This window comes from Anopheles funestus, chromosome 3RL, assembly GCF_943734845.2.
Source record: "Anopheles funestus chromosome 3RL, idAnoFuneDA-416_04, whole genome shotgun sequence".
Lineage (NCBI taxonomy): Eukaryota > Metazoa > Arthropoda > Insecta > Diptera > Culicidae > Anopheles > Anopheles funestus.
In genome coordinates, this window is record NC_064599.1 from 19,259,303 (window position 1) to 19,285,180 (window position 25,878).

General features: G+C 39.6%; 2 protein-coding genes and 1 long non-coding RNA gene across 5 annotated transcripts in view; 1 reads left to right on the forward strand and 2 right to left on the reverse strand.

Moving 5' to 3' along the window:
• The first annotated feature begins 1,417 nt into the window (after positions 1 to 1,417).
• On the forward strand, positions 1,418 to 7,770 carry LOC125771072 (uncharacterized). Of its 2 annotated transcripts, XR_007419269.1 has the most exons (4): positions 1,418 to 2,295; positions 2,486 to 2,695; positions 3,217 to 3,386; positions 7,707 to 7,770. It is a non-coding gene; the product is annotated as an uncharacterized LOC125771072 (long non-coding RNA). The 2 variants fall into 2 exon arrangements; XR_007419270.1 differs by lacking the exon at positions 2,486 to 2,695 and having other exon boundaries at positions 1,418 to 2,315.
• Positions 7,771 to 14,299: 6,529 nt separating this feature from the next.
• Positions 14,300 to 16,763, reverse strand: LOC125771070 (nucleolar GTP-binding protein 1). The gene is made up of 4 exons (XM_049441276.1): positions 16,604 to 16,763; positions 16,210 to 16,484; positions 14,659 to 16,138; positions 14,300 to 14,580 (listed from the first exon to the last, which is right to left on the reverse strand). The coding sequence occupies exons 1-4, from the start codon at positions 16,649 to 16,651 to the stop codon at positions 14,425 to 14,427; spliced, it is 1,959 nt and encodes a 652-aa protein (XP_049297233.1). The 5' UTR covers positions 16,652 to 16,763; the 3' UTR covers positions 14,300 to 14,424.
• Positions 16,764 to 17,265: 502 nt separating this feature from the next.
• The window catches only part of LOC125771071 (cuticlin-4), a 38,474-nt gene continuing 29,861 nt past the window's right edge, over positions 17,266 to 25,878 (reverse strand). For both annotated transcript variants that reach the window (XM_049441277.1, XM_049441278.1), the window contains exons 6-8: positions 19,068 to 19,688; positions 18,851 to 19,000; positions 17,266 to 18,779 (exon numbers count right to left, since the gene is read on the reverse strand). In XM_049441277.1, coding sequence (XP_049297234.1) covers positions 18,582 to 18,779; positions 18,851 to 19,000; positions 19,068 to 19,688 — 969 coding nt within the window. In that variant the 3' untranslated portion in view covers positions 17,266 to 18,581. The remainder of the gene's footprint in view (positions 18,780 to 18,850; positions 19,001 to 19,067; positions 19,689 to 25,878) is intronic.

Sequence of the window (25,878 nt, forward strand, 5' to 3'; positions counted from 1 at the left end):
TTATAGCCATTTTGCATAAGGCTATAGCCTTATGAAATTTTCAAGTTGATTTTTTTTATTTTTTGTAATATTTTATTATTTTTTTTAATTAGAAGCATTACTTGAACGAAAAGAAACTCATTGCAACACATTCGCAAGGAAATATATCAAATTAATATATTTTGCTAAATTGCTCAAAAATGAAGAAAATTTTACATTTTTTCAAGCACAACTTGGTTCCTCAACTTGGTTCCTCGAATAACTTCTGGCAGAGACATCTGAGAGCATGGGCGTTCAAGAAGAAAAAGTAGCCATTGGTGTCATCTATAAAACACAGTTTAAAGATTGGAGATCCGTTGGATACCGAAAGAGTTATAGACAAATCTTGGTGCAAAAATGAGGAAAAATTTTCATTTTCTCAAACAGGGTATGGAACTTGGTTCCTTGAATCACTTCTGGCACAGACATTTGAGGGCATGACTGTCCAAGAAGAAAATGTAGCCATTGGTGTCATCTATAAAACACAGTTTAAAGATTGGAGATTCGTTGGATACCGACCGAGTAATAGACAAATCTTGATGCAAAAAATGAGGAAAATTTTACATTTTATCAAACAGGGTAAGGAACTTGGTTCCTCGAATAACTTCTTGCACATACATCTGAGAGCATGGTCATCCAAGAAGAAAATGTAGCCATTGGTGTCATCTATGGACCACAGGTTAAAGATCGGCGATCCGTTGGATACCGACCGAGTTATAGGCAAAACTTGGTGCAAAAATGAGGAAAATTTTACATTTTCTCAAACAGGGTAAGGAACTTGGTTCCTCGAATAACTTCTGGCACAGACATCTGAGGGCATGGCTGTCCAAGAAGAAAATGTAGCCATAGGTGCCATCTATCGACCACAGGTTAAAGATTGGCGATCCGTTGGATACCGACCGAGTTATAGACAAATCTTGGGGCAAAAATGAGCTTTAGTAAATTTTCATGTTTTTGAATTTTTTTATTTTATTATTATTTTTCATTCTTTTTTTTATTTAAAGCATTTCTTGAGTGAAAAGAAACACATTGCAACCGATTGGCATTAAAATAAATCAATTTAATTTTTTTTGCAAAATTTCTCAAAAAAAACGTAAGGGGTAAGCCTTATGAAATTTTCGAGTGGAAAATTATTTTTAATTTTTTTTCTGATTTTTTATTCTTTTTTTAATTTAAAGCATTATTTGAGTGAAAAGGAACATATTGCAACAAATTCGCAATAAAATATATCACCTTTAAAAATTTTGCTGAATTGCAGAAAAATGAGGAAAATTTTACATTTTCTCAAACAGGGTAAGGAACTTGGTTTCTCGAATAACTTCTGGCACATACATCTGAGGGCATGGCCGTCCGAGAAGAAAATGTAGCCATTAATGCCATCTATCGACCACAGGTTAAAGATTGGCGATCCGTTGGATACTAACCGAGTTATAGGCAAAATTTGGTGCAAAAATGAGGAAAATTTTACATTTTTTCAAACAGGGTAAGGAACTTGGTTTCTCGAATAACTTCTGGCACATACATCTGAGGGCATGGCCGTCCGAGAAGAAAATGTAGCCATTGGTGCCATCTATCGACCACAGGTTAAAGATTGGCGATCCGTTGGATACCGACCGAGTTATAGACAAAACTTGGGGCAAAAATGAGCCTTAGAAAAATTTTATTTTTTTGATTTTTTTGATTTTTTGATTATTTTTCACTCTTTTTTTTATTTAAAGCATTTCTTGAGTGATAAGAAACACATTGCAACCGATTGGCATTAAAATAAATCAATTTAATTTTTTTTGCAAAATTTCTCAAAAAAAACGTAAGGGGTAAGCCTTATAAAATTTTCGAGTTGAAAATTTTTGAAAATTTTTTTTCTGATTTTTGATTATTTTTTTAATTTAACGCATTATTTGAGTGAAATGAAACACATTGCAACAAATTTGCATGAAAATATATCACATTTATAAATTTTGCTAAATTGGTCAAAAATGAGGAAAATTTTACGATTTCTCAAGCAGGGTAAGGAACTTGGTTCCTCGAATAACTTCCGGCACAGACATTTAAGGGCATGACCGTCCAAGAAGAAAATGTAGCCATTAATACCATCTATCGACCACAGGTTAAAGATCGGCGATCCGTTGGATACCGACCGAATTATAGGCAAAAGTTGGTGCAAAAATGAGGAAAATTTAACATTTTCTCAAACAGGGTAAGGAACTTGTTTCCTCGAATAACTTCCGGCAGAGACATCTGAGAGCATGGCCGTCCAAGAAGAAAATGTAGCCATAGGTGCCATCTATCGACCACAGGTTAAAGATTGGCGATCCGTTGAATACCGACAGAATTATAGGCAAAACTTGTTGCAAAAATGAGGAAAATTTTACGTTTTCTCCAACAGGGTAAGGAACTTGGTTCCTCGAATAACTTCCGGCACGGACATTTGAGGGCATGACCGTCCAAGAAGAAAATGTAGCCATAGATGCCATCGATCGACCACAGGTTAAAGATCGGCGATCCGTTGGATACCGTCCGAGTTATAGGCAAAACTTGCTGCAAAAATGAGAAAAATTTTACGTTTTCTCAAACAGGGTAAGGAACTTGTTTCCTCGAATAACTTCCGGCAGAGACATCTGAGAGCATGGCCGTCCAAGAAGAAAATGTAGCCATAGGTGCCATCTATCGACCACAGGTTAAAGATTGGCGATCCGTTGGATACCGACCGAGTTATAGACAAATCTTGGGGCAAAAATGAGCTTTAGTAAATTTTAATTTTTTGATTTCTTGGATTTTTTTATTATTTTTCACTCTTTTTTTATTTAAAGCATTACTTGAGAGAAAAGAAACATATTGCAATCAATTGGCATTGAAATAAATCAATTTAATTTTTTTTGCAAAATTTCCCAAAAAAAAACGTAAGGGGTAAGCCTTATAAAATTTTCGAGTTGAAAATTTTTGAAATTTTTTTCTGATTTTTGATTATTTTTTTAATTTAACGCATTATTTGAGTGAAAAGAAACACATTGCAACAAATTTGCATGAAGATATATCACATTTATAAATTTTGCTAAATTGGTCAAAAATGAGGAAAATTTTACGTTTTCTCAAACAGGGTAAGGAACTTGTTTCCTCGAATAACTTCCGGCACGGACATTTGAGGGCATGACCGTCCAAGAAGAAAATGTAGCCATTAATGCCATCTATCGACCACAGGTTAAAGATCGGCGATCCGTTGGATACCGACCGAGTTATAGGCAAAACTTGGTGCAAAAATGAGGAAAATTTAACATTTTCTCAAACAGGGTATGGAACTTGTTTCCTCGAATAACTTCCGGCAGAGACATCTGAGAGCATAGCCGTCCAAGAAGAAAATGTAGCCATAGGTGCCATCTATCGACCACAGGTTAAAGATTGGCGATCCGTTGAATACCGACCGAGTTATAGACAAATCTTGGGGCAAAAATGAGCTTTAGTAAATTTTAATTTTTTGATTTTTTTGATTTTTTTATTATTTTTCACTCTTTTTTTATTTAAAGCATTACTTGAGTGAAAAGAAACACATCGCAACCAATTGGCATTAAAATAAATCAATTTAATTTTTTTTGCAAAATTTCCCGAAAAAATCGTAAGGGGTAAGCCTTATAAAATTTTCGAGCTGAAAATTTTTGAAATTTTTTTTCTGATTTTTGATTATTTTTTTAATTTAACGCATTATTTGAGTGAAAAGAAACACATTGCAACAAATTTGCATGAAAATATATCACATTTATAAATTTTGCTAAATTGGTCAAAAATGAGGAAAATTTTACGTTTTCTCAAACAGGGTAAGGAACTTGGTTCCTCGTATAACTTCCGGCACGGACATTTGAGGGCATGGCCGTCCAAGAAGAAAATGTAGCCATTAATGCCATCTATCGACCACAGGTTAAAGATCGGCGATCCGTTGGATACCGACCGAGTTATAGGCAAATCTTGGGACAAAAATGAGCCTTAGTAAATTTTCTTTTTTTTGAATTTTTGGAATTTTTTATTATTTTTCACTCTTTTTTTTATTTAAAGCATTACTTGAGTGAAAAGAAACACATTGCAATCAATTGGCATTAAAATAAATCAATTTAATTTTTTTTGCAAAATTTCCCAAAAAAAACGTAAGGGGTAAGCCTTGTAAAATTTTCGAGTTGAAAATTTTTGAAATTTTTTTTTGATTTTTGATTATTTTTTTAATTTAACGCATTATTTGAGTGAAAAGAAACACATTGCAACAAATTTGCATGAAAATATATCACATTTATAAATTTTGCTAAATTTGTCAAAAATGAGGAAAATTTTACGTTTTCTCAAACAGGGTAAGGAACTTGGTTCCTCGAATAACTTCCGGCACGGACATTTGAGGGCATGACCGTCCAAGAAGAAAATGTAGCCATTAATGCCATCTATCGACCACAGGTTAAAGATCGGCGATCCGTTGGATACCGACCGAGTTATAGGCAAAACTTGGTGCAAAAATGAGAAAAATTTTACATTTTCTCAAACAGGGTATGGAACTTGGTTCCTCGAATAACTTCCGGCAGAGACATCTGAGAGCATGGCCTTCCAAGAAGAAAATGTAGCCATAGGTGCCATCTATCGACCACAGGTTAAAGATTGGCGATCCGTTGGATACCGACCGAGTTATAGACAAATCTTGGGGCAAAAATGAGCTTTAGTAAATTTTAATTTTTTGATTTTTTTGATTTTTTTTATTATTTTTCACTCTATTTTTTATTTAAAGCATTACTTGAGTGAAAAGAAACACATTGCAACCAATTGGCATTAAAATAAATCAATTTAATTTTTTTTGCAAAATTTCCCAAAAAAATCGTAAGGGGTAAGCCTTATAAAATTTTCGAGCTGAAAATTTTTGAAAATTTTTTTTCTGATTTTTGATTATTTTTTTAATTTAACGCATTATTTGAGTGAAAAGAAACACATTGCAACAAATTTGCATGAAAATATATCGCATTTATAAATTTTGCTAAATTGGTCAAAAATGAGGAAAACTTTACGTTTTCTCAAACAGGGTAAGGAACTTGGTTCCTCGAATAACTTCCGGCACAGACATTTGAGGGCATGACCGTCCAAGAAGAAAATGTAGCCATTAATGCCATCTATCGACCACAGGTTAAAGATCGGCGATCCGTTGGATACCGACCGAGTTATAGGCAAAACTTGGTGCAAAAATGAGGAAAATTTTACATTTTCTCAAACAGGGTATGGAACTTGGTTCCTCGCATAAATTCCGGCACGGACACCTGAGAGCATGGCTGTCCAAGAAGAAAATGTAGCCATTGGTGTCATCTATCGACCACAGGGTCAAGATTGGCGATCCGTTGGATACCGACCGAGTTATAGGCAAATCTTGATGGAAAAATGAGGAAAATTTTACGTTTTCTCAAACAGGGTAAGGAACTTGGTTCCTCGTATAACTTCCGGCACGGACACCTGAGAGCATGGCCGTCCAAGAAGAAAATGTAGCCATTAATGCCATCTATCGAGCACAGGTTAAAGATCGGCGATCCGTTGGATACCGACCGAGTTATAGGCAAAACTTGTTGCAAAAATGAGGAAAATTTTACGTTTTCTTAAACAGGGTAAGGAACTTGTTTCCTCGAATAACTTCCGGCAGAGACATCTGAGATCATGGCCATTTAAGAAGCAAATGTAGTCATAGGTGCCATCTATCGACCACAGGTTAAAGATTGGCGATCAGTTGGATACCGACCGAGTTATAGACAAATCTTGGGGCAAAAATGAGCTTTAGTAAATTTTAATTTTTTGATTTTTTTGATTTTGTTATAATTTTTCGCTCTTTTTTTATTTAAAGCATTACTTGAGTGAAAAGAAACACATCGCCACCAATTGGCATTGAAATAAATCAATTTAATTTTTTTTGCAACATTTCCCAAAAAAATCGTAAGGGGTAAGCCTTATAAAATTTTCGAGTTGAAAATTTTTGAAAATTTTTTTTCTGATTTTTGATTATTTTTTTAATTTAACGCATTATTTGAGTGAAAAGAAACACATTGCAACAAATTTGCATGAAAATATATCACATTTATAAATTTTGCTAAATTGGTCAAAAATGAGGAAAACTTTACGTTTTCTCAAACAGGGTAAGGAACTTGGTTCCTCGTATAACTTCCGGCACGGACATTTGAGGGCATGACCGTCCAAGAAGAAAATGTAGCCATTGGTGTCATCTATCGACCACAGGCTAAAGATTGGCGATCCGTTGGATACCGACCGAGTTATAGACAAATCTTGATGGAAAAATGAGGAAAATTTTACGTTTTCTCAAACAGGGTAAGGAACTTGGTTCCTCGTATAACTTCCGGCACGGACATTTGAGGGCATAACCGTCCAAGAAGAAAATGTAGCCATTAATGCCATCTATCGACCACAGGTTAAAGATTGGCGATCCGTTGGATACCGACCGAGTTATAGGCAAAACTTGTTGCAAAAATGAGGAAAATTTTACGTTTTCTCAAACAGGGTAAGGAACTTGTTTCCTCGAATAACTTCCGGCAGAGACATCTGAGAGCATGGCCGTCCAAGAAGAAAATGTAACCATAGGTGCCATCTATCGACCACAGGTTAAAGATTGGCGATCCGTTGGATACCGATCGAGTTATAGACAAATCTTGGGGCAAAAATGAGCCTTAGTAAATTTTAATTTTTTGATTTTCTTGATTTTTTTATTATTTTTCACTCTTTTTTTATTTAAAGCATTACTTGAGTGAAAAGAAACACATTGCAACCAATTGGCATTAAAATAAATCAATTTAATTTTTTTTGCAAAATTTCCCAAAAAAACATAAGGGGTAAGCCTTATGATATTTTCGAGTTGAAAATTTTTGAAATTTTTTTTTCTGATTTTTGATTAATTTTTTAATTTAACGCAATATTTGAGTGAAAAGAAACACATTGCAACAAATTTGCATGAAAATATATCACATTTATAAATTTTGCTAAATTGGTCAAAAATGAGGAAAATTTTACATTTTCTCAAACAGGGTATGGAACTTGGTTCCTCGCATAAATTCCGGCACGGACACCTGAGAGCATGGCTGTCCAAGAAGAAAATGTAGCCATTGGTGTCATCTATCGACCACAGGGTCAAGATTGGCGATCCGTTGGATACCGACCGAGTTATAGGCAAAACTTGGTGCAAAAATTACGAAAATGTTACGTTTTCTCAAACAGGGTAAGGAACTTGTTTACTAGAATAACTTCCGGCAGAGACATCTGAAGGCATGGTCGTCCAAGAAGAAAATGTAGCCATTGGTGTCATCTATCAACCACAGGCTAAAGATTGGCGATCCGTTGGATACCGACCGAGTTATAGACAAATCTTGATGGAAAAATGAGGAAAATTTTACGTTTTCTCAAACAGGGTAAGGAACTTGGTTCCTCGTATAACTTCCGGCACGGACACCTGAGAGCATGGCCGTCCAAGAAGAAAATGTAGCCATTAATGCCATCTATCGAGCACAGGTTAAAGATCGGCGATCCGTTGGATACCGACCGAGTTATAGGCAAAACTTGTTGCAAAAATGAGGAAAATTTTACGTTTTCTTAAACAGGGTAAGGAACTTGTTTCCTCGAATAACTTCCGGCAGAGACATCTGAGATCATGGCCATTTAAGAAGCAAATGTAGTCATAGGTGCCATCTATCGACCACAGGTTAAAGATTGGCGATCCGTTGGATACCGACCGAGTTATAGGCAAATCTTGGGACAAAAATGAGCCTTAGTAAATTTTCTTTTTTTTGAATTTTTGGAATTTTTTATTATTTTTCACTCTTTTTTTATTTAAAGCATTACTTGAGTGAAAAGAAACACATTGCAACCAATTGGCATTAAAATAAATCAATTTAATTTTTTTTTGCAAAATTTCCCAAAAAAAACGTAAGGGGTAAGCCTTATAAAATTTTCGAGTTGAAAATTTTTGAAATTTTTTTTTTGATTTTTGATTATTTTTTTAATTTAACGCATTATTTGAGTGAAAAGAAACACATTGCAACAAATTTGCATGAAAATATATCACATTTATAAATTTTGCTAAATTGGTCAAAAATGAGGAAAACTTTACGTTTTCTCAAACAGGGTAAGGAACTTGGTTCCTCGTATAACTTCCGGCACGGACATTTGAGGGCATGACCGTCCAAGAAGAAAATGTAGCCATTAATGCCATCTATCGACCACAGGTTAAAGATCGGCGATCCGTTGGATACCGACCGAGTTATAGGCAAAACTTGTTGCAAAAATGAGAAAAATTTTACATTTTCTCAAACAGGGTATGGAACTTGGTTCCTCGAATAACTTCCGGCAGAGACATCTGAGAGCATGGCCGTCCAAGAAGAAAATGTAGCCATAGGTGCCATCTATCGACCACAGGTTAAAGATTGGCGATCCGTTGGATACCGACCGAGTTATAGACAAATCTTGGGGCAAAAATGAGCTTTAGTAAATTTTAATTTTTTAATTTTTTTGATTTTTTTATTATTTTTCACTCTTTTTTTATTTAAAGCATTACTTGAGTGAAAAGAAACACATCGCAACCAATTGGCATTAAAATAAATCAATTTAATTTTTTTTGCAAAATTTCCCAAAAAAAACCTAAGGGGTAAGCCTTATAAAATTTTCGAGTTGAACATTTTTGAAAATTTTTTTTCTGATTTTTGATTATTTTTTTAATTTAACGCATTATTTGAGTGAAAAGAAACACATTGCAACAAATTTGCATGAAAATATATCACATTTAAAAATTTTGCTAAATTGGTCAAAAATGAGGAAAACTTTACGTTTTCTCAAACAGGGTAAGGAACTTGGTTCCTCGTATAACTTCCGGCACGGACATTTGAGGGCATGACCGTCCAAGAAGAAAATGTAGCCATTGGTGTCATCTATCGACCACAGGTTAAAGATTGGCGATCCGTTGGATACCGACCGAGTTATAGACAAATCTTGGTGCAAAAATGAGGAAAATTTTACATTTTCTCGAACAGGGTAAGGAACTTGGTTCCTCGATTAACTTCCGGCAGAGACATCTGAGAGCAAGGCCGTCCAAGAAGAAAATGTAGCCATTAATGCCATCTATTGACCACAGGTTAAAGATTGGCGATCCGTTGGATACCGATCGAGTTATAGACAAATCTTGGGGCAAAAATGAGCTTTAGTAAATTTTAATTTTTTGATTTTCTTGATTTTTTTATTATTTTTCACTCTTTTTTTATTTAAAGCATTACTTGAGTGAAAAGAAACACATTGCAACCAATTGGCATTAAAATAAATCAATTTAATTTTTTTTGCAAAATTTCCCAAAAAAAACATAAGGGGTAAGCCTTATGAAATTTTCGAGTTGAAATTTTTTTTTCTGATTTTTGATTAATTTTTTAATTTAACGCAATATTTGAGTGAAAAGAAACACATTGCAACAAATTTGCATGAAAATATATCACATTTATAAATTTTGCTAAATTGGTCAAAAATGAGGAAAACTTTACGTTTTCTCAAACAGGGTAAGGAACTTGGTTCCTCGTATAACTTCCGGCACGGACATTTGAGGGCATGACCGTCCAAGAAGAAAATGTAGCCATTAATGCCATCTATCGACCACAGGTTAAAGATTGGCGATCCGTTGGATACCGACCGAGTTATAGACAAATCTTGGGGCAAAAATGAGCTTTAGTAAATTTTAATTTTTTGATTTTCTTGATTTTTTTATTATTTTTCACTCTTTTTTTATTTAAAGCATTACTTGAGTGAAAAGAAACACATTGCAACCAATTGGCATTAAAATAAATCAATTTAATTTTTTTTTGCAAAATTTCCCAAAAAAAACGTAAGGGGTAAGCCTTATAAAATTTTCGAGTTGAAAATTTTTGAAAATTTTTTTTCTGATTTTTGATTATTTTTTTAATTTAACGCATTATTTGAGTGAAAAGAAACACATTGCAACAAATTTGCATGAAAATATATCACATTTATAAATTTTGCTAAATTGGTCAAAAATGAGGAAAACTTTACGTTTTCTCAAACAGGGTAAGGAACTTGGTTCCTCGTATAACTTCCGGCACGGACATTTGAGGGCATGACCGTCCAAGAAGAAAATGTAGCCATTAATGCCATCTATCGACCACAGGTTAAAGATTGGCGATCCGTTGGATACCGACCGAGTTATAGACAAATCTTGGGGCAAAAATGAGCTTTAGTAAATTTTAATTTTTTGATTTTCTTGATTTTTTTATTATTTTTCACTCTTTTTTTATTTAAAGCATTACTTGAGTGAAAAGAAACACATTGCAACCAATTGGCATTAAAATAAATCAATTTAATTTTTTTTTGCAAAATTTCCCAAAAAAAACGTAAGGGGTAAGCCTTATAAAATTTTCGAGTTGAAAATTTTTGAAAATTTTTTTTCTGATTTTTGATTATTTTTTTAATTTAACGCATTATTTGAGTGAAAAGAAACACATTGCAACAAATTTGCATGAAAATATATCACATTTATAAATTTTGCTAAATTGGTCAAAAATGAGGAAAACTTTACGTTTTCTCAAACAGGGTAAGGAACTTGGTTCCTCGTATAACTTCCGGCACGGACACCTGAGAGCATGGCTGTCCAAGAAGAAAATGTAGCCATAGGTGCCATCTATTGACCACAGGTTAAAGATCGGCGATCCGTTGGATATCGACCGAGTTATAGACAAATCTTGGTGCAAAAATGAGGAAAATTTTACATTTTCTCGAACAGGGTAAGGAACTTGGTTCCTCGATTAACTTCCGGCAGAGACATCTGAGAGCAAGGCCGTCCAAGAAGAAAATGTAGCCATTAATGCCATCTATCGACCACAGGTTAAAGATTGGCGATCCGTTGGATACCGACCGAGTTATAGACAAATCTTGGGGCAAAAATGAGCTTTAGTAAATTTTAATTTTTTGATTTTTTTTATTTTTTTATAATTTTTCGCTCTTTTTTTTATTTAAAGCATTACTTGTTTGAAAAGAAACACATCGCCACCAATTGGCATTGAAATAAATCAATTTAATTTTTTTTGCAAAATTTCCCAAAAAAAACGTAAGGGGTAAGCCTTATAAAATTTTCGAGTTGAAAATTTTTGAAAAATTTTTTTCTGATTTTTGATTATTTTTTTAATTTAACGCATTATTTGAGTGAAAAGAAACACATTGCAACAAATTTGCATGAAAATATATCACATTTATAAATTTTGCTAAATTGGTCAAAAATGAGGAAAACTTTACGTTTTCTCAAACAGGGTAAGGAACTTGGTTCCTCGAATAACTTCTGGCACAGACATTTGAGGGCATGACCGTCCAAGAAGAAAATGTAGCCATTAATGCCATCTATCGACCACAGGTTAAAGATTGGCGATCCGTTGGATACCGACCGAGTTATAGGCAAATCTTGGGGGAAAAATGAGCTTTAGTAATTTTTCATTTTTTTGATTTTTTTGATTTTTTTATTATTTTTCACTTTTTTTTTATTTAAAGCATTACCTGAGTGAAAAGACACATATTGCAATCAATTGGCATTAAAATAAATCAATTTAATTTTTTTTGCAAAATTTCCCAAAAAAATTGTAGGGGGTAAGCCTTATAAAATTTTCGAGCTGAAAATTTTTGAAATTTTTTTTTCTGATTTTTGATTATTTTTTTAATTTAACGCAATATTTGAGTGAAAAGAAACACATTGCAACAAATTTGCATGAAAATATATCACATTCATAAATTTTGCTAAATTGGTCAAAAATGAGGAAAATTTTACGTTTTCTCAAACAGGGTAAGGAACTTGGTTCCTCGAATAACTTCCGGCACGGACATTTGAGGGCATGACCGTCCAAGAAGAAAATGTAGCCATTAATGCCATCTATCGACCACAGGTTAAAGATCGGCGATCCGTTGGATACCGACCGAGTTATAGGCAGAACTTGTTGCAAAAATGAGGAAAATTTTACATTTTCTCAAACAGGGTAAGGAACTTGGTTCCTCGAATAACTTCCGGCACGGACACCTGAGAGCATGGCTGTCCAAGAAGAAAATGTAGCCATAGGTGCCATCTATTGACCACAGGTTAAAGATCGGCGATCCGTTGGATATCAACCGAGTTATAGATAAATCTTGGTGCAAAAATGAGGAAAATTTTACGTTTTCTCAAACAGGGTAAGGAACTTGGTTCCTCGAATAACTTCCGGCACGAACACCTGAGAGCATGGCTGTCCAAGAAGAAAATGTAGCCATAGGTGCCATCTATCGACCACAGGTTAAAGATCGGCGATCCGTTGGATACCGACCGAGTTATAGACAAATCTTGGGGCAAAAATGAGCTTTAGTAAATTTTAATTTTTTGATTTTCTTGATTTTTTTATTATTTTTCACTCTTTTTTTTATTTAAAGCATTACTTGAGTGAAAAGAAACACATTGCAACCAATTGGCATTAAAATAAATCAATTTAATTTTTTTTGCAAAATTTCCCAAAAAAAACGTAAGGGGTAAGCCTTATGAAATTTTCGAGTTGAAAATTTTTGAAATTTTTTTTTCTGATTTTTGATTATTTTTTTAATTTAACGCATTATTTAAGTCAAATGAAACACATTGCAACAAATTTGCATGAAAATATATCACATTTATAAATTTTGCTAAATTGGTCAAAAATGAGGAAAATTTTACGTTTTCTCAAACAGGGTAAGGAACTTGGTTCCTCGAATAACTTCCGGCACGAACATTTGAGGGCATGACCGTCCAAGAAGAAAATGTAGCCATTAATGCCATCTATCGACCACAGGTTAAAGATCGGCGATCCATTGGATACCGACCGAGTTATAGGCAAAACTTGGTGCAAAAATGAGAAAAATTTTACGTTTTCTCAAACAGGGTAAGGAACTTGTTTCCTCGATTAACTTCCGGCAGAGACATCTGAGAGCAAGGCCGTCCAAGAAGAAAATGTAGCCATTAATGCCATCTATTGACCACAGGTTAAAGATTGGCGATCCGTTGGATACCGATCGAGTTATAGACAAATCTTGGGGCAAAAATGAGCTTTAGTAAATTTTAATTTTTTGATTTTCTTGATTTTTTTATTATTTTTCACTCTTTTTTTATTTAAAGCATTACTTGAGTGAAAAGAAACACATTGCAACCAATTGGCATTAAAATAAATCAATTTAATTTTTTTTGCAAAATTTCCCAAAAAAAACATAAGGGGTAAGCCTTATGAAATTTTCGAGTTGAAATTTTTTTTTCTGATTTTTGATTAATTTTTTAATTTAACGCAATATTTGAATGAAAAGAAACACATTGCAACAAATTTGCATGAAAATATATCACATTTATAAATTTTGCTAAATTGGTCAAAAATGAGGAAAATTTTACGTTTTCTCAAACAGGGTAAGGAACTTGGTTCCTCGAATAACTTCCGGCACGAACATTTGAGGGCATGACCGTCCAAGAAGAAAATGTAGCCATTAATGCCATCTATCGACCACAGGTTAAAGATTGGCGATCCGTTGGATACCGACCGAGTTATAGACAAAACTTTGTGCAAAAAAGAGGAAAATTTTACGTTTTCTCAAACACGGTATGAAACTTGGTTCCTCGAATAAATTCCGGCACAGACACCTGAGAGCATGGCCGTCCGAAAAGAAAATGTAGTCAATGGTACCATCTATCGACCACAGGTTAATGATTGGCGATCCGTTGGATACCGACCGAGTTATAGGCAAGACTTGATGCAAAAATGAGCCTTAGGAGATTGACAAATGTATAGAATTGTTTGGGAAATGTCCACGAGATGAGATTTTTATCGAATTAATTGCCATTCTTCTGTTTAAAAATTAGTATTTACATTTACAATGATGATATACAACACGTACGTACTTTAAAAAATAAAAAAGCACCCGATTTTTTTAAACTTTACAATATTTAATGACACACAACTGATCTAACTTTGGAATTTGTATTCAAAGCAACTTCGATTAGCGGAATCGAGTTATCGTGGCCGCCATTACAGAAAACTGCCGTGGCGTCAAGTCGCGCTTCGAATAGCGATTTTTTGTTGAAAATACACGTATAGCGACTTTTCACCATTTTTTTGTATGGAGTTTTGCAAAAAAATTCTGAATTGCGTTCGCAAACGCGACAATTGCTAAACGTTTAGTGACGATGAACTAAATTCTTTCACACAGTTCAGAAGGTTCACACAGTTTTCTTTCATAATTGCAATCTAATTTGTAATCGTACATGGTGAATTACTTTTGTATATATATTTTTTAATCTTTTTGACAAAAAAAACCTCGCATGGGTAAAGAACGAAAAACTGCAGAAGATCCGTGTACGATTTTTCCTGGGCGAACGAAAAGAAACTAACGACGCTCAGTTTTGCCAGCGCCTCGTTTGCCGGCGAACAGATGTTTTGGTTTAAGATCTGGTATATGTCGATCGGCTTCACCCCGGCGGGACATCTTCGTAACACGCTTCGCAATGTCGTGTTTCGCCATGATCTTTGCCTTCGCTTTAAGCTGTAATAAGAATAGGATGAATTTAGTTTGATTACCTTTAAAAATGCTTCCATTCCACACAGTTTGCAGCACACTTACCATAACATCTTTGATGCCCAGTTCGTTGCGTGGTGTTTTTCGCTTGAGTGGCAGCCCAGTCGCCTTGCAGATCGCGCGTGATTCGTGATCCTTCTTCGGTGTTTTCGGTCCACCGACCGCCGGTATAATGCCACGCTTGATGCTGACCTGGTTCTTGGTAAAGTTCGAATCATCCGTGCCAGACATGTCCACACCGAGATTTTCCATCGTCTTGCGCAGATCATCCGCTTTGCGTGTGCGTACCATCGCCTGTTTGTGTCGGGGCATAATCGGACGACCGCTCTTCTGTGCCAGCTTCCTGCTGTCCTTGAGCTGGAAGCGCCGCAGACGGATCTGTTTAGCCATCTCGCGGATTTCGAGCAATGTTTCGTCCAGATTGAGCGCTGGTGGTTCGTAGAAGCCAGAATCCATTCGCAAACCTTCCTCGCGTTCGAGCTCTTCGAGCTTCTCGAAAATGTCTGCATCGATATAGTCCGCAATGTTGACACCATTCAGGAACTCGGGTATTACGTCGTAACGCTCCTCCTCCGGAATCGTCGTGTAGTTCTTCTTCAGATCCAGCGTGTACTCGTCTCCCATCTCCAGCTCGATTTCCTTCTCCAGCTTGCGCTGCCGTTTGGCGATCTTGTCCGCATTGGCAGTACGCGCAGCAAGCACCGATTCCGGAATGAACGCGGGACGATCCTTTTCGTCACGCTTTTCCGGCATTGCCACGTGCAGTCGGTTCAATATACCGTCAAGCTTCTTCGTCTTTAGCTTCTGATCGACGCGGTACCCGAGAAGGCGCTCGCACGCTTCCAACTTCACCTCCATCACGCCCTCCTCGGTGGCGGTTGACATCTCCAGAATGGGAATCACTTCACGATCCTCGGACAAAGCTTCGATAATCTGCTGCTTTTCTGGCGCGAGCTCACTGAACTTCAACACATCCGTCTTGTTCAGCACCAGCACGAGTGGTTTGTTGGCGAACAACGGTTTGATGCTGTCAAACAGTTTGGCCTGCTCTTCGATCGAATGGCCACACTGCTCCGACACGTCCATCACGTACATGATGCAGGCGCGCAGATGTGCCATCGCCGTAATGGCCTGCATTTCAATCACGTTACGTTCCTCAAGCGGATGATCAAGGATACCGGGCGTATCGATCACCTGCCAGCGCAAATACTTGTGGTCCATGTGGCCCACGTACAAGCTTTTCGTGGTGAAAGCGTACGGCTGAACGTCCACATCAGCCCGGGTCACCTTGTTCAGGAAACTGGACTTGCCAACGTTCGGGAACCCACACACAATGATGGTACGTGTGTACGGATCGATCGAAGGCAAACGGGACAGATGCTGCCGAACTTCCTCCAGGTACGTCAAGTTCGATGCCTGACGCTTCATGATCGTGGCCATACGACCCAAGGCGGCCTTCTTGAGCTGCTTGCATCGATACAATGAATCACCGAACTTCAACAGACGAACGTAATCCTTCGCAACGCTACAGAATTGTACAAACAAAACACAATTTCACCACGCTGCAGCAAGCTAAAAGACGTTCCGCGTACTTACGTATCAATCAAATGTCTGGCCGTGTTTAGCTGTCCCAATGCAAGCTTGTAATGATCCTTATCGTACAGTACGTTCATCAAATCCGCATAGAACGGATGTACATCGTCCAGCTTCGGGAAGTCCTGGATGATTTGGGTTAACCGATCGTGGAAGTTCTGCTGCGTGTACTTCACCTTGCGCATGTAGAACGCACGGATGCGGCTGATTTTGTAGTGCTTGTGTACAACGGTGGGCGTCTTCCGCTGGGTCTTCGATAGCATAATATCGATGAAGGACTACAAAACACCATTGAAAGGGTAATGATTTAATAAACAACAGGTACACCTGACCCACGAAAGGGACCACGTAAACAAAGAGATTTTTCACAACGAAATCACTTTCTCAGCGTACGTACCTTGGCGGGCGGCACCACCATAATCTTTTTGAAGTTGTACAGACTCATTTTGATGAGTTTGTGGCTGTAATTTTTCACAAAAAATGAAAAAATTCAGCAACGCACTACCCGACACCGACAAAACACGCGGTCCCGGAATGAAAAGAACTCTGACAGTTGACACCAGAGCGAGATAGACAGAGAACAATGACAGCAAAACATGTACAGTGGCTGACATGACAGTGCTGAAACTTGTCTATTTTGTAAATTAACAATCATTCTTGACAGAATTGCGATATACAAAACTCAAAAAATAATGTAAAAAATAAAATCATAACCATTTTACAAACGTTGGGTCACCTTTATGCAGAAAACAGCAAATAAACCTGGTATCATTTAATTTTAACTTACTATGTTGAGCACCACTGTAAACCTTGATGATGTTCGAATTTCGAAAATCAATCCAGTTTCGAAATTGCAATTCGATGTTCGAACTCAAATTTCCTATGTTCGAATAATTTTGAACCAACCGTTTTATGAAGTCATCATTGGCCTGCGGTTCGAAAATGTGAAAGAAATTTACTGTTTCGTTCATATACACTAGAGGAAAAAGAAAAATTCCTATCAAGTATTGCATCATTAAAACAATCGTTCTTTCAATAATATATTGCATCAGACGCATCTTTTTCGTTTGTTATATTCACATTTTATTTTAGTTCTATTGTCTAACCCTTGTGCTTACTAGTTCGTTTCAGTACGTTCGCTACGGGGATATGTTCGTCGCCGTTACTTTAAATGAATTCCATTCTACGGTTTCATTTTGCTAAATGTGCATAAAATTATAAACTTCCCTAACGCAACGACCAGCTTCCTAGTAATGGATTGTTTTAGTATTGGACCACGCCAACACCTTCTCTTACGCTATGCACGACACAACTGCAATACGAGAGAGCATTTCTACAGGATCAGGACCAGGACTGGGGTAGGGGACGGAGGAAGGAAACACATTGGGTACGATTAAATAAATATAAAAGTATTAAAATTAGCGATTCTTTTTACAGTGCATTTCAAAGTTGGCAGTTTTAGCAGAAGGCATTTGTACGGCCACCAACCGTCCGTGATGACATTATGGTGGACACTACTACGTCAGACACCTGGGGACACGAGGGGACAATGAAATGATTCAATCATATTGCAATTGTGCGTTTGCTTTGTTCGCTCTTCAGCTCCCTGTTACAACAATTAAAGGAAGAGGTTTTGAAAGGACTGGTAGACGCGTTACACAGTTACACAGATTAAATTAGAAAGGGCGAGGAGAGTAAATATTAAACTAGACAAGTCTATCAGCGGTACCCATCACCTGACTTAGATCCGGAAAGTGAGCGTTGTTGTAAGCGAAATGTTTAGGAGTGCGATCGCGTAAAGGATCACCGATCGGATTCGTGCTACGAAGTAACAAATGAAGGATAGCTCCATACATGCCTAGCAGGTTTTGCACTAAATATTCTAGTAAAACGAGGAGTTAGTTGTGCTTTCCAGAGACCCGATGGGGACGAATCTTTGACTGCTCGTCCCCGTCAAAACCCAAGATCTCTGCGATATTAGCAAAGCAATCGTATGACCGGAACGCGGAACGAAACCGTCGGTTCGGTTTGAGGATTGCTTCGGTAATACCTTACCACTACCGTTCATTTCGTGTAAGTCTAATTCTACTACCCTAAATCGCTTGTGCCGTCCCACTGAATCGTTCTCTAAAGCTATACGCGCATTGACGTGACGGGAATTGTGTGTACCTTCGCAAAAAAGGTTAGGTTAAGTTCCGTGCAAGAATTGTCTCGTGCACGTCGTTCGAAAGTAGCGTTCGTTCGTTTGGAGAAAAAACACACTTGCCGCTACAACATCCAACAGGCATCACAGTGATGGTGAACACGACGCTTGGTACCCGGGTATCAGTGTTCCCCAGTGTTACACTTCGTGTACAAAGCTCTTGCGGGAAGGATTAACTGCTATGCGAGAAGGCGGTGTTTGTGTACGGGCCACTGTAGATGGAGCTGCCGGAGTTGGACACGGATTTGCTGCTGCGACGGGCAACGATGCACATCACGGCGAGGACGACGGCCAGCATCAGACAGAGACCGGCAATGGCTATGGCAACGGCGAAACTACGCTGGGACACACAGATGGCATCGTCCGGTGTCTGGAGTGAAAAGGAAAGAGAGTTCATCATTAATAAAATGGAAACGATCACACTCCAGTGTTATACCCTACCTTCTCCTTGAACACCGAATCGGCATCATCACTGAGCACTTCAGCATTCTCGTTGACATGAAGTCCGGAGAAAACTTCGATCGTGGCCGGCTGTCCTTCCTCGTCCGTCTGACGCTTGGTACGTCGATTCTTGTTAGAGCAGGTCGGTGTCTGTAAGCAGAGCAAAGCATTAGGTCAAAGTTCTTCCACCTGCCCATCAAGTCACTCTCCGCCTTACCTTATGACAGTCCGGATCCTTCAGTGCGCACAGCTTCACATTACACTGATAGTACACCGACGAAGTGTAAGGGAATTTGTGTGCTGGGAACGTGACTGTCGCTTTGCTCCGATCCGCCGTGTACTCGAACGGACCAAGAATTTCGCTGTCCAGCGGACATCCCTCATCGTTGATCAGCTTCTGCTCGCCCCAGCCAAGTCCATCACGCACCAAACAATCGGTGACATGCAGCCCGTACTCTTCCTGCTTATCGATGTTGATCACCAACGTAAGTGGATCGCCAATTTTCACGTTCTCTGCCAGCTTCTCGCCGGTGAAAATCTTCATATGACAGCCCGGCATTGGTTTCACTTCCTGCTCGTCCTCCATTACCGCCTGATCGTCCTTGCTGCTGTCCATCGAGCGTCCATGCTCACGTCGATCGGTACCGGTACCTTCTGCACTGGTCAGTGCCAGCGGTCGACTATCTGCGGACGGTTTGTGGCGAAACGAGACGTTCTTCAAGGCCGCCTCGCGGCTCTTGTACCGGCAGCGTACGTGATAGCCCCGCCCCAGATCAGTGACCAGCTTGAGATGAGGTTGCAGAACGATCGTGTTGAAGAACTCGATACCACCATCATCCTGTGTGTGAGTGCGAAAAAGTGAAAACCTCAGCAAATGTAATCATCCACCAATGCAATCTAGTGCAATCGTTAAAGGGTCGAGCCGCGGTGTTCAATTGCGATCGAAACATAACCCCCCCGGGGGGTACTCCAATGAGCATAGGACCGATGGCAAGGTAGTTGTCCGGCAGTTTGGTATATAATCGAAAGGTACAGTACACTTACAGGCCGCCGTAATGAGCTTCTGTAATTCGGTAATGAAGGTATTCACCTTTTTCTCTATCTCCTCCATTCTACCCATAGCCATGATCGAACCTTTTTCGGCGGGGAAATTCTTCATTCTCCTACCGTGGAATCTTAATCAAGCATCGCCAAGCGCCACTCGCCACAACACAGACTTCGGGTTTCGGGTCTAGAGTCGTGAGCAACACTTTAATTAGCACTGTTGCGGAAAGTGCGCCCGCTCCAAAGTTCGATGTGAAAGATGCAAAAAAACAAAGCCGCTGACTGCGAAAACAAATCGGCTTCCCATGTTCCACTGGGCTTAAGGAGGGTGTTTGGGGTTTGTTTTAATGAACCTGCTCCTAGCGCCAATCCATCGCTTTTTCTCCAAACATTAGACGCCGGAGAAAGAATTGTGTAGCAACTGCAATTTTCTCCTACTGTACGGTAGCATGATTGCAATACTTAACCACACTGGCTTAGGCTTAGAAGTAGGGGATTTTTGGGGAATTCGGAAACCTACAATAACTATCCAACAATCAACTTCTTCTGCACTGGTACGATCGAGTTCATGACCCGTAAGAGTTTTTATTTAAATAATCCCGAGTTCCCAGCCACAATCTTCTGGTCTAACTGTACCGCCAGTCAGTCACATAAAAGAAATCAGCTCCAAATTTCAGCAAAACCTGCCAATGACAGGTTCGACCACCGAATGTGAACGAATTCAGCCCCAGTTCCAACACCTTTCGGTTCTATTCTTTCACCTTCTTAACACTCATCCCTTCCTACGGTTAAAGCTTTGTACCGTGTTGTGCGCGTGTGTGTGCTTTCGATCGTCTTATAAACGGTTCTTTTGATTCGTTTTCAATTAGATACTACTCTTCGTGCTCTCCTTTCCGTTAAAAAAAATCAAAATATTTCATCTCCCAACGTTTAGAGTCGATTTTTCATCGCCCATTCTTGCTCCATTCTTCTGGAACGTTGGGGTTCCGGCGTTCAGCGCCAAACTTAAGTGATACTACGCACAGTTCTGTTGCAAGGTGTGGGGTAAGGTATGTGTTTTTTGTTTTTTTTTTTCATTTGCTTAGCCGACTGAAGAAATCGATCAAACCAACCACCAAACCCTCGGACCCTCGGGGGAGGTGTTTCAGGTGTGAGAAATCACGTTCGGCAAAATTAATTTACAAATCTGATGACTCATTGGCTCCAGATTCGGGAACGTAGCCCGCAGGTACCTATCGCATTGGGTACGGCCGGTCAGTAGCATTGGCTGATACGGGCAAGATTTGATCATGTTACGGTTACGTTGTCTCTTCTGCGGAGGAGCAGCGAAGCTTCTTCAGGGAGACCACCGTAGAGCCGTTACGCCCGGTCAAACATCGGGCTGGAGTCCAGAAAGGAGGGATGATGAAAGTTGGAACCATATCGCAGTCTGGAATCAAATTTAAGGTAGCGGAATACCAGCACACTGAAAACATTAATAGATTGTGTGCTACAGATACATGATACTTGTCCAGGGGAAAATGTTTTTTCCCCCCCAATCAAAATATACTCCACCGGTTGACAGAACAATGGAGAGAACAGTACCTAACTTCCGGATGCGAAATTGCGGGAACTCTTGTGATAGATTCCTCTCAGCTGTACCGTTTCGAACCCAACATACACATACACAGGGTTCTCAAGCTCATCTTCCTCCTTACCTTGGCCTTTCCCAGCCTTAGGGCTTCGTTTCGTTACGCCACCAAACTGAACTACAGAAGAAGACAAACTTTCAGTAATTATTATCTGATAGGTGACTTCCGTGCTGATGAAAAGATCCGTCCCGGTCCCACGCAACCGAACCAAGTCATCATCATCATCAAAGGCCCCCAAGGCTCTCGGGTGGCGAGAGGCCACGTTGGTACGTTTGTTCTTTTTTTTGTTTTTGTTTCGTTCTACATCCTGCAAACTGGTACCGCGTGTGCATCGTGTTTCGTCTACTAAATCACTTTTTAATTGTGTCCATTCAGGCGATAAGAGTGGCTGAGTTATGTTTGAACTAAACATTAGAAACACACTCTAGCTGACATTTCTCACACGGAAGCAATATTCGTAGTGCCATTTTAGTAGCTCCGCTTGAAGCTGGTTGTCAAGAAATGGAATGTACAGTTTGGAACCTTTGTCCGTCCAAACAAACCAATAAATCAATAACTTGAAAACTATTAATGTCCTCAATCTTTCCAATAAAACAGCATTAGCTTTATACTTCACTGCTCACTATTATGATATGAAATGAATGTACAAGGTTTTGACGGTTTCAATTGTTGCTTATACACAACAACAACCTGATTAATGGCCCGATGTGATTGTGTAAAAGGTTTATCGACATTAAACGGAGCGAGAGCAACAATCCGCTTTACAGGGGCATGCATCTTGGTGTAAATTGTTATCCAATATCACGAAATCATCCACCTTAACAGCGTATCAATATGCATGCACTTTCCGTGATTACAGTGCTTTCCGTTTCGGAAGCAGCCAGCTTTGGACATTATTCAATCTTGGCTTCCCCGTAACGCAATCACTAGACCCCTAGAGAATTCAGCCAACCATTACCGGAGAAAGTTTTGTACCTCAAAACCTCCAGTCCAGTTTGATAATCGGCACGCTAGCGATCTCGAACGTTCAATGCCAGTTTGCACCGGATCCGCAAAGGCGCAAAAGTACCCATTCGTCCCCGGCTTGGTACAGCCTTTCACCAAAAGCTGGCAAACGAATGATTTCTAACTCAATCGATCTAGCCAACCGTAAACCGAGTGATGATTCAACACTTCCAGTCCCTTTTCGCTTGTTTCGAGTGTGATAGATCATCCTCTACAGAGACACATCGGAATGTGTGATTAAATGCGATGCGAGGTGATACGATATGACGAGCCGTTGATGGATGGAATTGGTGATTCAAGGTCACCATTGACGATTTTGGCCGATTTGTAAATGGAGTTGCTACTTTCTCCTCGCGCCGTCCATCATGGATACACGGGCTGGGAACAAAGCCACACAGAAAAAACCACCGTTACACACCACGCTGACCCTCTTTCGGGAGGACCGATCGGGAGGGCTTCTCACAGCCTTCTAGGCCAACGCAACGCAGAAGAAACTAAACGTACTCGCTAACGCTAAAACCCCGCCGGAGAAACGATCGTGAGGTAAGACAAACCACACTGGTAGAAAGTACATTGCGTTCGCCGGGAATTAACTTCTAACAACTACTGGTGCAAGCCTCTAAGCATGGTTGAAAAATTGAGGTTAGGTCGGTCGATATCTGGCGCTTTTTCCACCATGGTTGGGTCATGGCCTCGTTTAAGCGGGCGTTTCTTGGAATATATATATTTCCCACAACTTCTCACATCCCGAAATCGATCCGCATCGAAAAGCGTCTTCGAATGCACTGCTTCCCGTGAAAAGCCTCGAGCTGACACCGCGGTGAAGTTCCGGGTATTCCGGGTTGCTCCTGCATATGTGCCACTTTACGGTAGAAATTCCCCCCCGCCCCACATTTTGTTCCAGATTACTGACGGTAAACGAGGTTGTTAGAAACGATCGTCGTGGTTGATCGTACCATGGCAACCATGTTGCTATTCTGGCTGTAAATGGTCTTCATAGCGACGGAAGTCAATCTACCCTAGCTGCCGGGTTACTAGGGTGTTCGTCAGACGAGAATTCAAGAACTCCACACAATCTTATGTTGGACATCGTGAAACGGAGAGCACTCGTTGGGGCTTGCATTGTTAAGAAAATGAGGTCACTACAGCCTCAGCACCGTCACTGGCAACTTGTGCCCCACCCAACCTGGGTCGACTGCACCGTTAAATACCTCCACGGGTATTCTCGGCGTTGTAACAGCCTTACAGCTTTTCGGTTCACCCGGTGGTCATTTGGTGACAAGAAGGCAAGTAAGCGCACACACATATCACATACCTATTCAACCCCTTAACGGTTTACAGTTATTTCTTTTGCCCTTAGGTCCTTCACGTGATACACACGTACATACAGACTGACGACCCTGTCCCAAGAGCTTACACAAAAGATTGTATCGAGCACGATTGGGTCTCGGCAATGTGTCCCGCTGCCCATGCCGATGGGAACGTTTAGTCAAATTATGCAACCCATTAAGAAGGTAATGTGTGTTGGTTTACTTCTAGGGCATCAGCTTGTGAAGCAGGGGACAGGGACTCTCAGACTTTGGTACCCACGGAGTGGGCCCACTTCACAGTTCGCGAGCCCCGGGAACTCGGGAGCCGAAAGCACACAATTATCACAATTACACGGTTGCGTAAGCCAAACACAGGAAGTTTTCGGTGATCTTGTGCGCATTCCGATATCTGATCAGGTCTGTTGTGTGTGTGTGTATTGCTTTTTTGCAACACCATAACCTCCTGCTTCCTGCACTCCAAGCACTGGGTCAAGTTCTTCATCGGCGTACCACCGTACCGATACCGTTACTTGCCGGGGTTGAGTTTTATTATTTTTTCCCTCTCAGCACTCAGTCCGCGCTTGGGACTCTATACTCTGTACCGCTTCTGGGCTGAACTTTGCGAGGGCCCTCTTCAGATTCGTGTTCGTCGAGTTCATAAATATTGACGAAAACATGACATGCGGCTCGCAACAGCACGCTCGTCCATCCCACGGTTCCATCTTTACCCGGCCGTCTTTACGAGCCATCCATCCGTCTTGTGTAGCTGCTCACCGGAACTTCCGCGATGTGCGCTGACGGGTCTGGATGCTTCCAAAATGGGCGACGGGAAAACGTCGACGTCGCTAGACAACGATGACTGTTCTCGTTCCCGTTGTGTGACCCTTTTTTTCTCGTTTACGCTATGCCCATTCCCTAAAGCATTCAACATTTCATTTCCGTCATTTCCGTGTGACATGCGGACTGTGGCTTGTGTTTCTTACAGCAGTACGAAAGGAAAGTTCGTAGTTTCGGAGTGTTCCAAGTTACCAGCCATTGCGAATGGAGTTTTTTTATATGAGTCTCACAATAAGGTAGAGAAGATAGCAAAAATTTACGTCAAGAATTTTACCATCATTTTACAAATAATAAATCATATTAAATCTCACAAGAGGTTTTCACGAAATAGAGAAATATTTCTTTCCTCCTTCTAAGCATTCCTTCCCCTAACGATGAAATACGCATTTCGGGATCAATATTTCCTCTATTACCATTACAGTTATGTTGAGATGTTTCCAAAACCCATAGCAACAAACTCTCTTCCATCTAATCACTGGTGATCATTTTCTCTTCCCTCGTTACAGCTCATTCTACACAGCTCGCAATGTCTGAAACGAGCGGCAAAAGGTCGTTGTAGCATAAGCGCATAACGCAACAGCGGAACATAATAATAAAATTGTTTGTTTTGATGCTAGTGATAATTGAAAAATTAATAAGATCGTCCAATCATTACGTAGAACGAGCGTACTTCTCCTTCCCCAACCCCCAGGGGAGGTTTTGTGGTCTCACTAGCAATGATTGTATGCCCCATTGCGGAAAGCATTCAAAGGGATGAGGGAATAAACGGCTTAACTTCCTTGGATTTTTCCTCACTTCTAGTTCAAGTCCAACGGCGGATTCACTGTTAACGATTTCCTGCTCACAAAACACGCGAATTAAATGTAACGTTCGTGTGAATTTTTTGGCTACAATTTTGTTGTTGTCGATCGTAAGATGCTGTACCCGCGTGTAATATATCTTATTCTTTGGGACGTTTCATGTGCTATAATGTGGAAAAGAACAGCTGTTTCTAGACGGGCCACCGCTTCACGAGTCAATTTCCCGCATGTTCGCCTTCTTCCATTCAGGCGATAGTAATTTTTCTTCAATTATCTATCCCAATCCTCGGTTCTCGATATACACGTCCCCAGTATGGCTTTGGCTACCTCAATCGGTACCGTATCGAGTCGCGACTGTCACGCAACATTGTGGCAAAAAAAGCGTTCCTCACCCTCAGGGC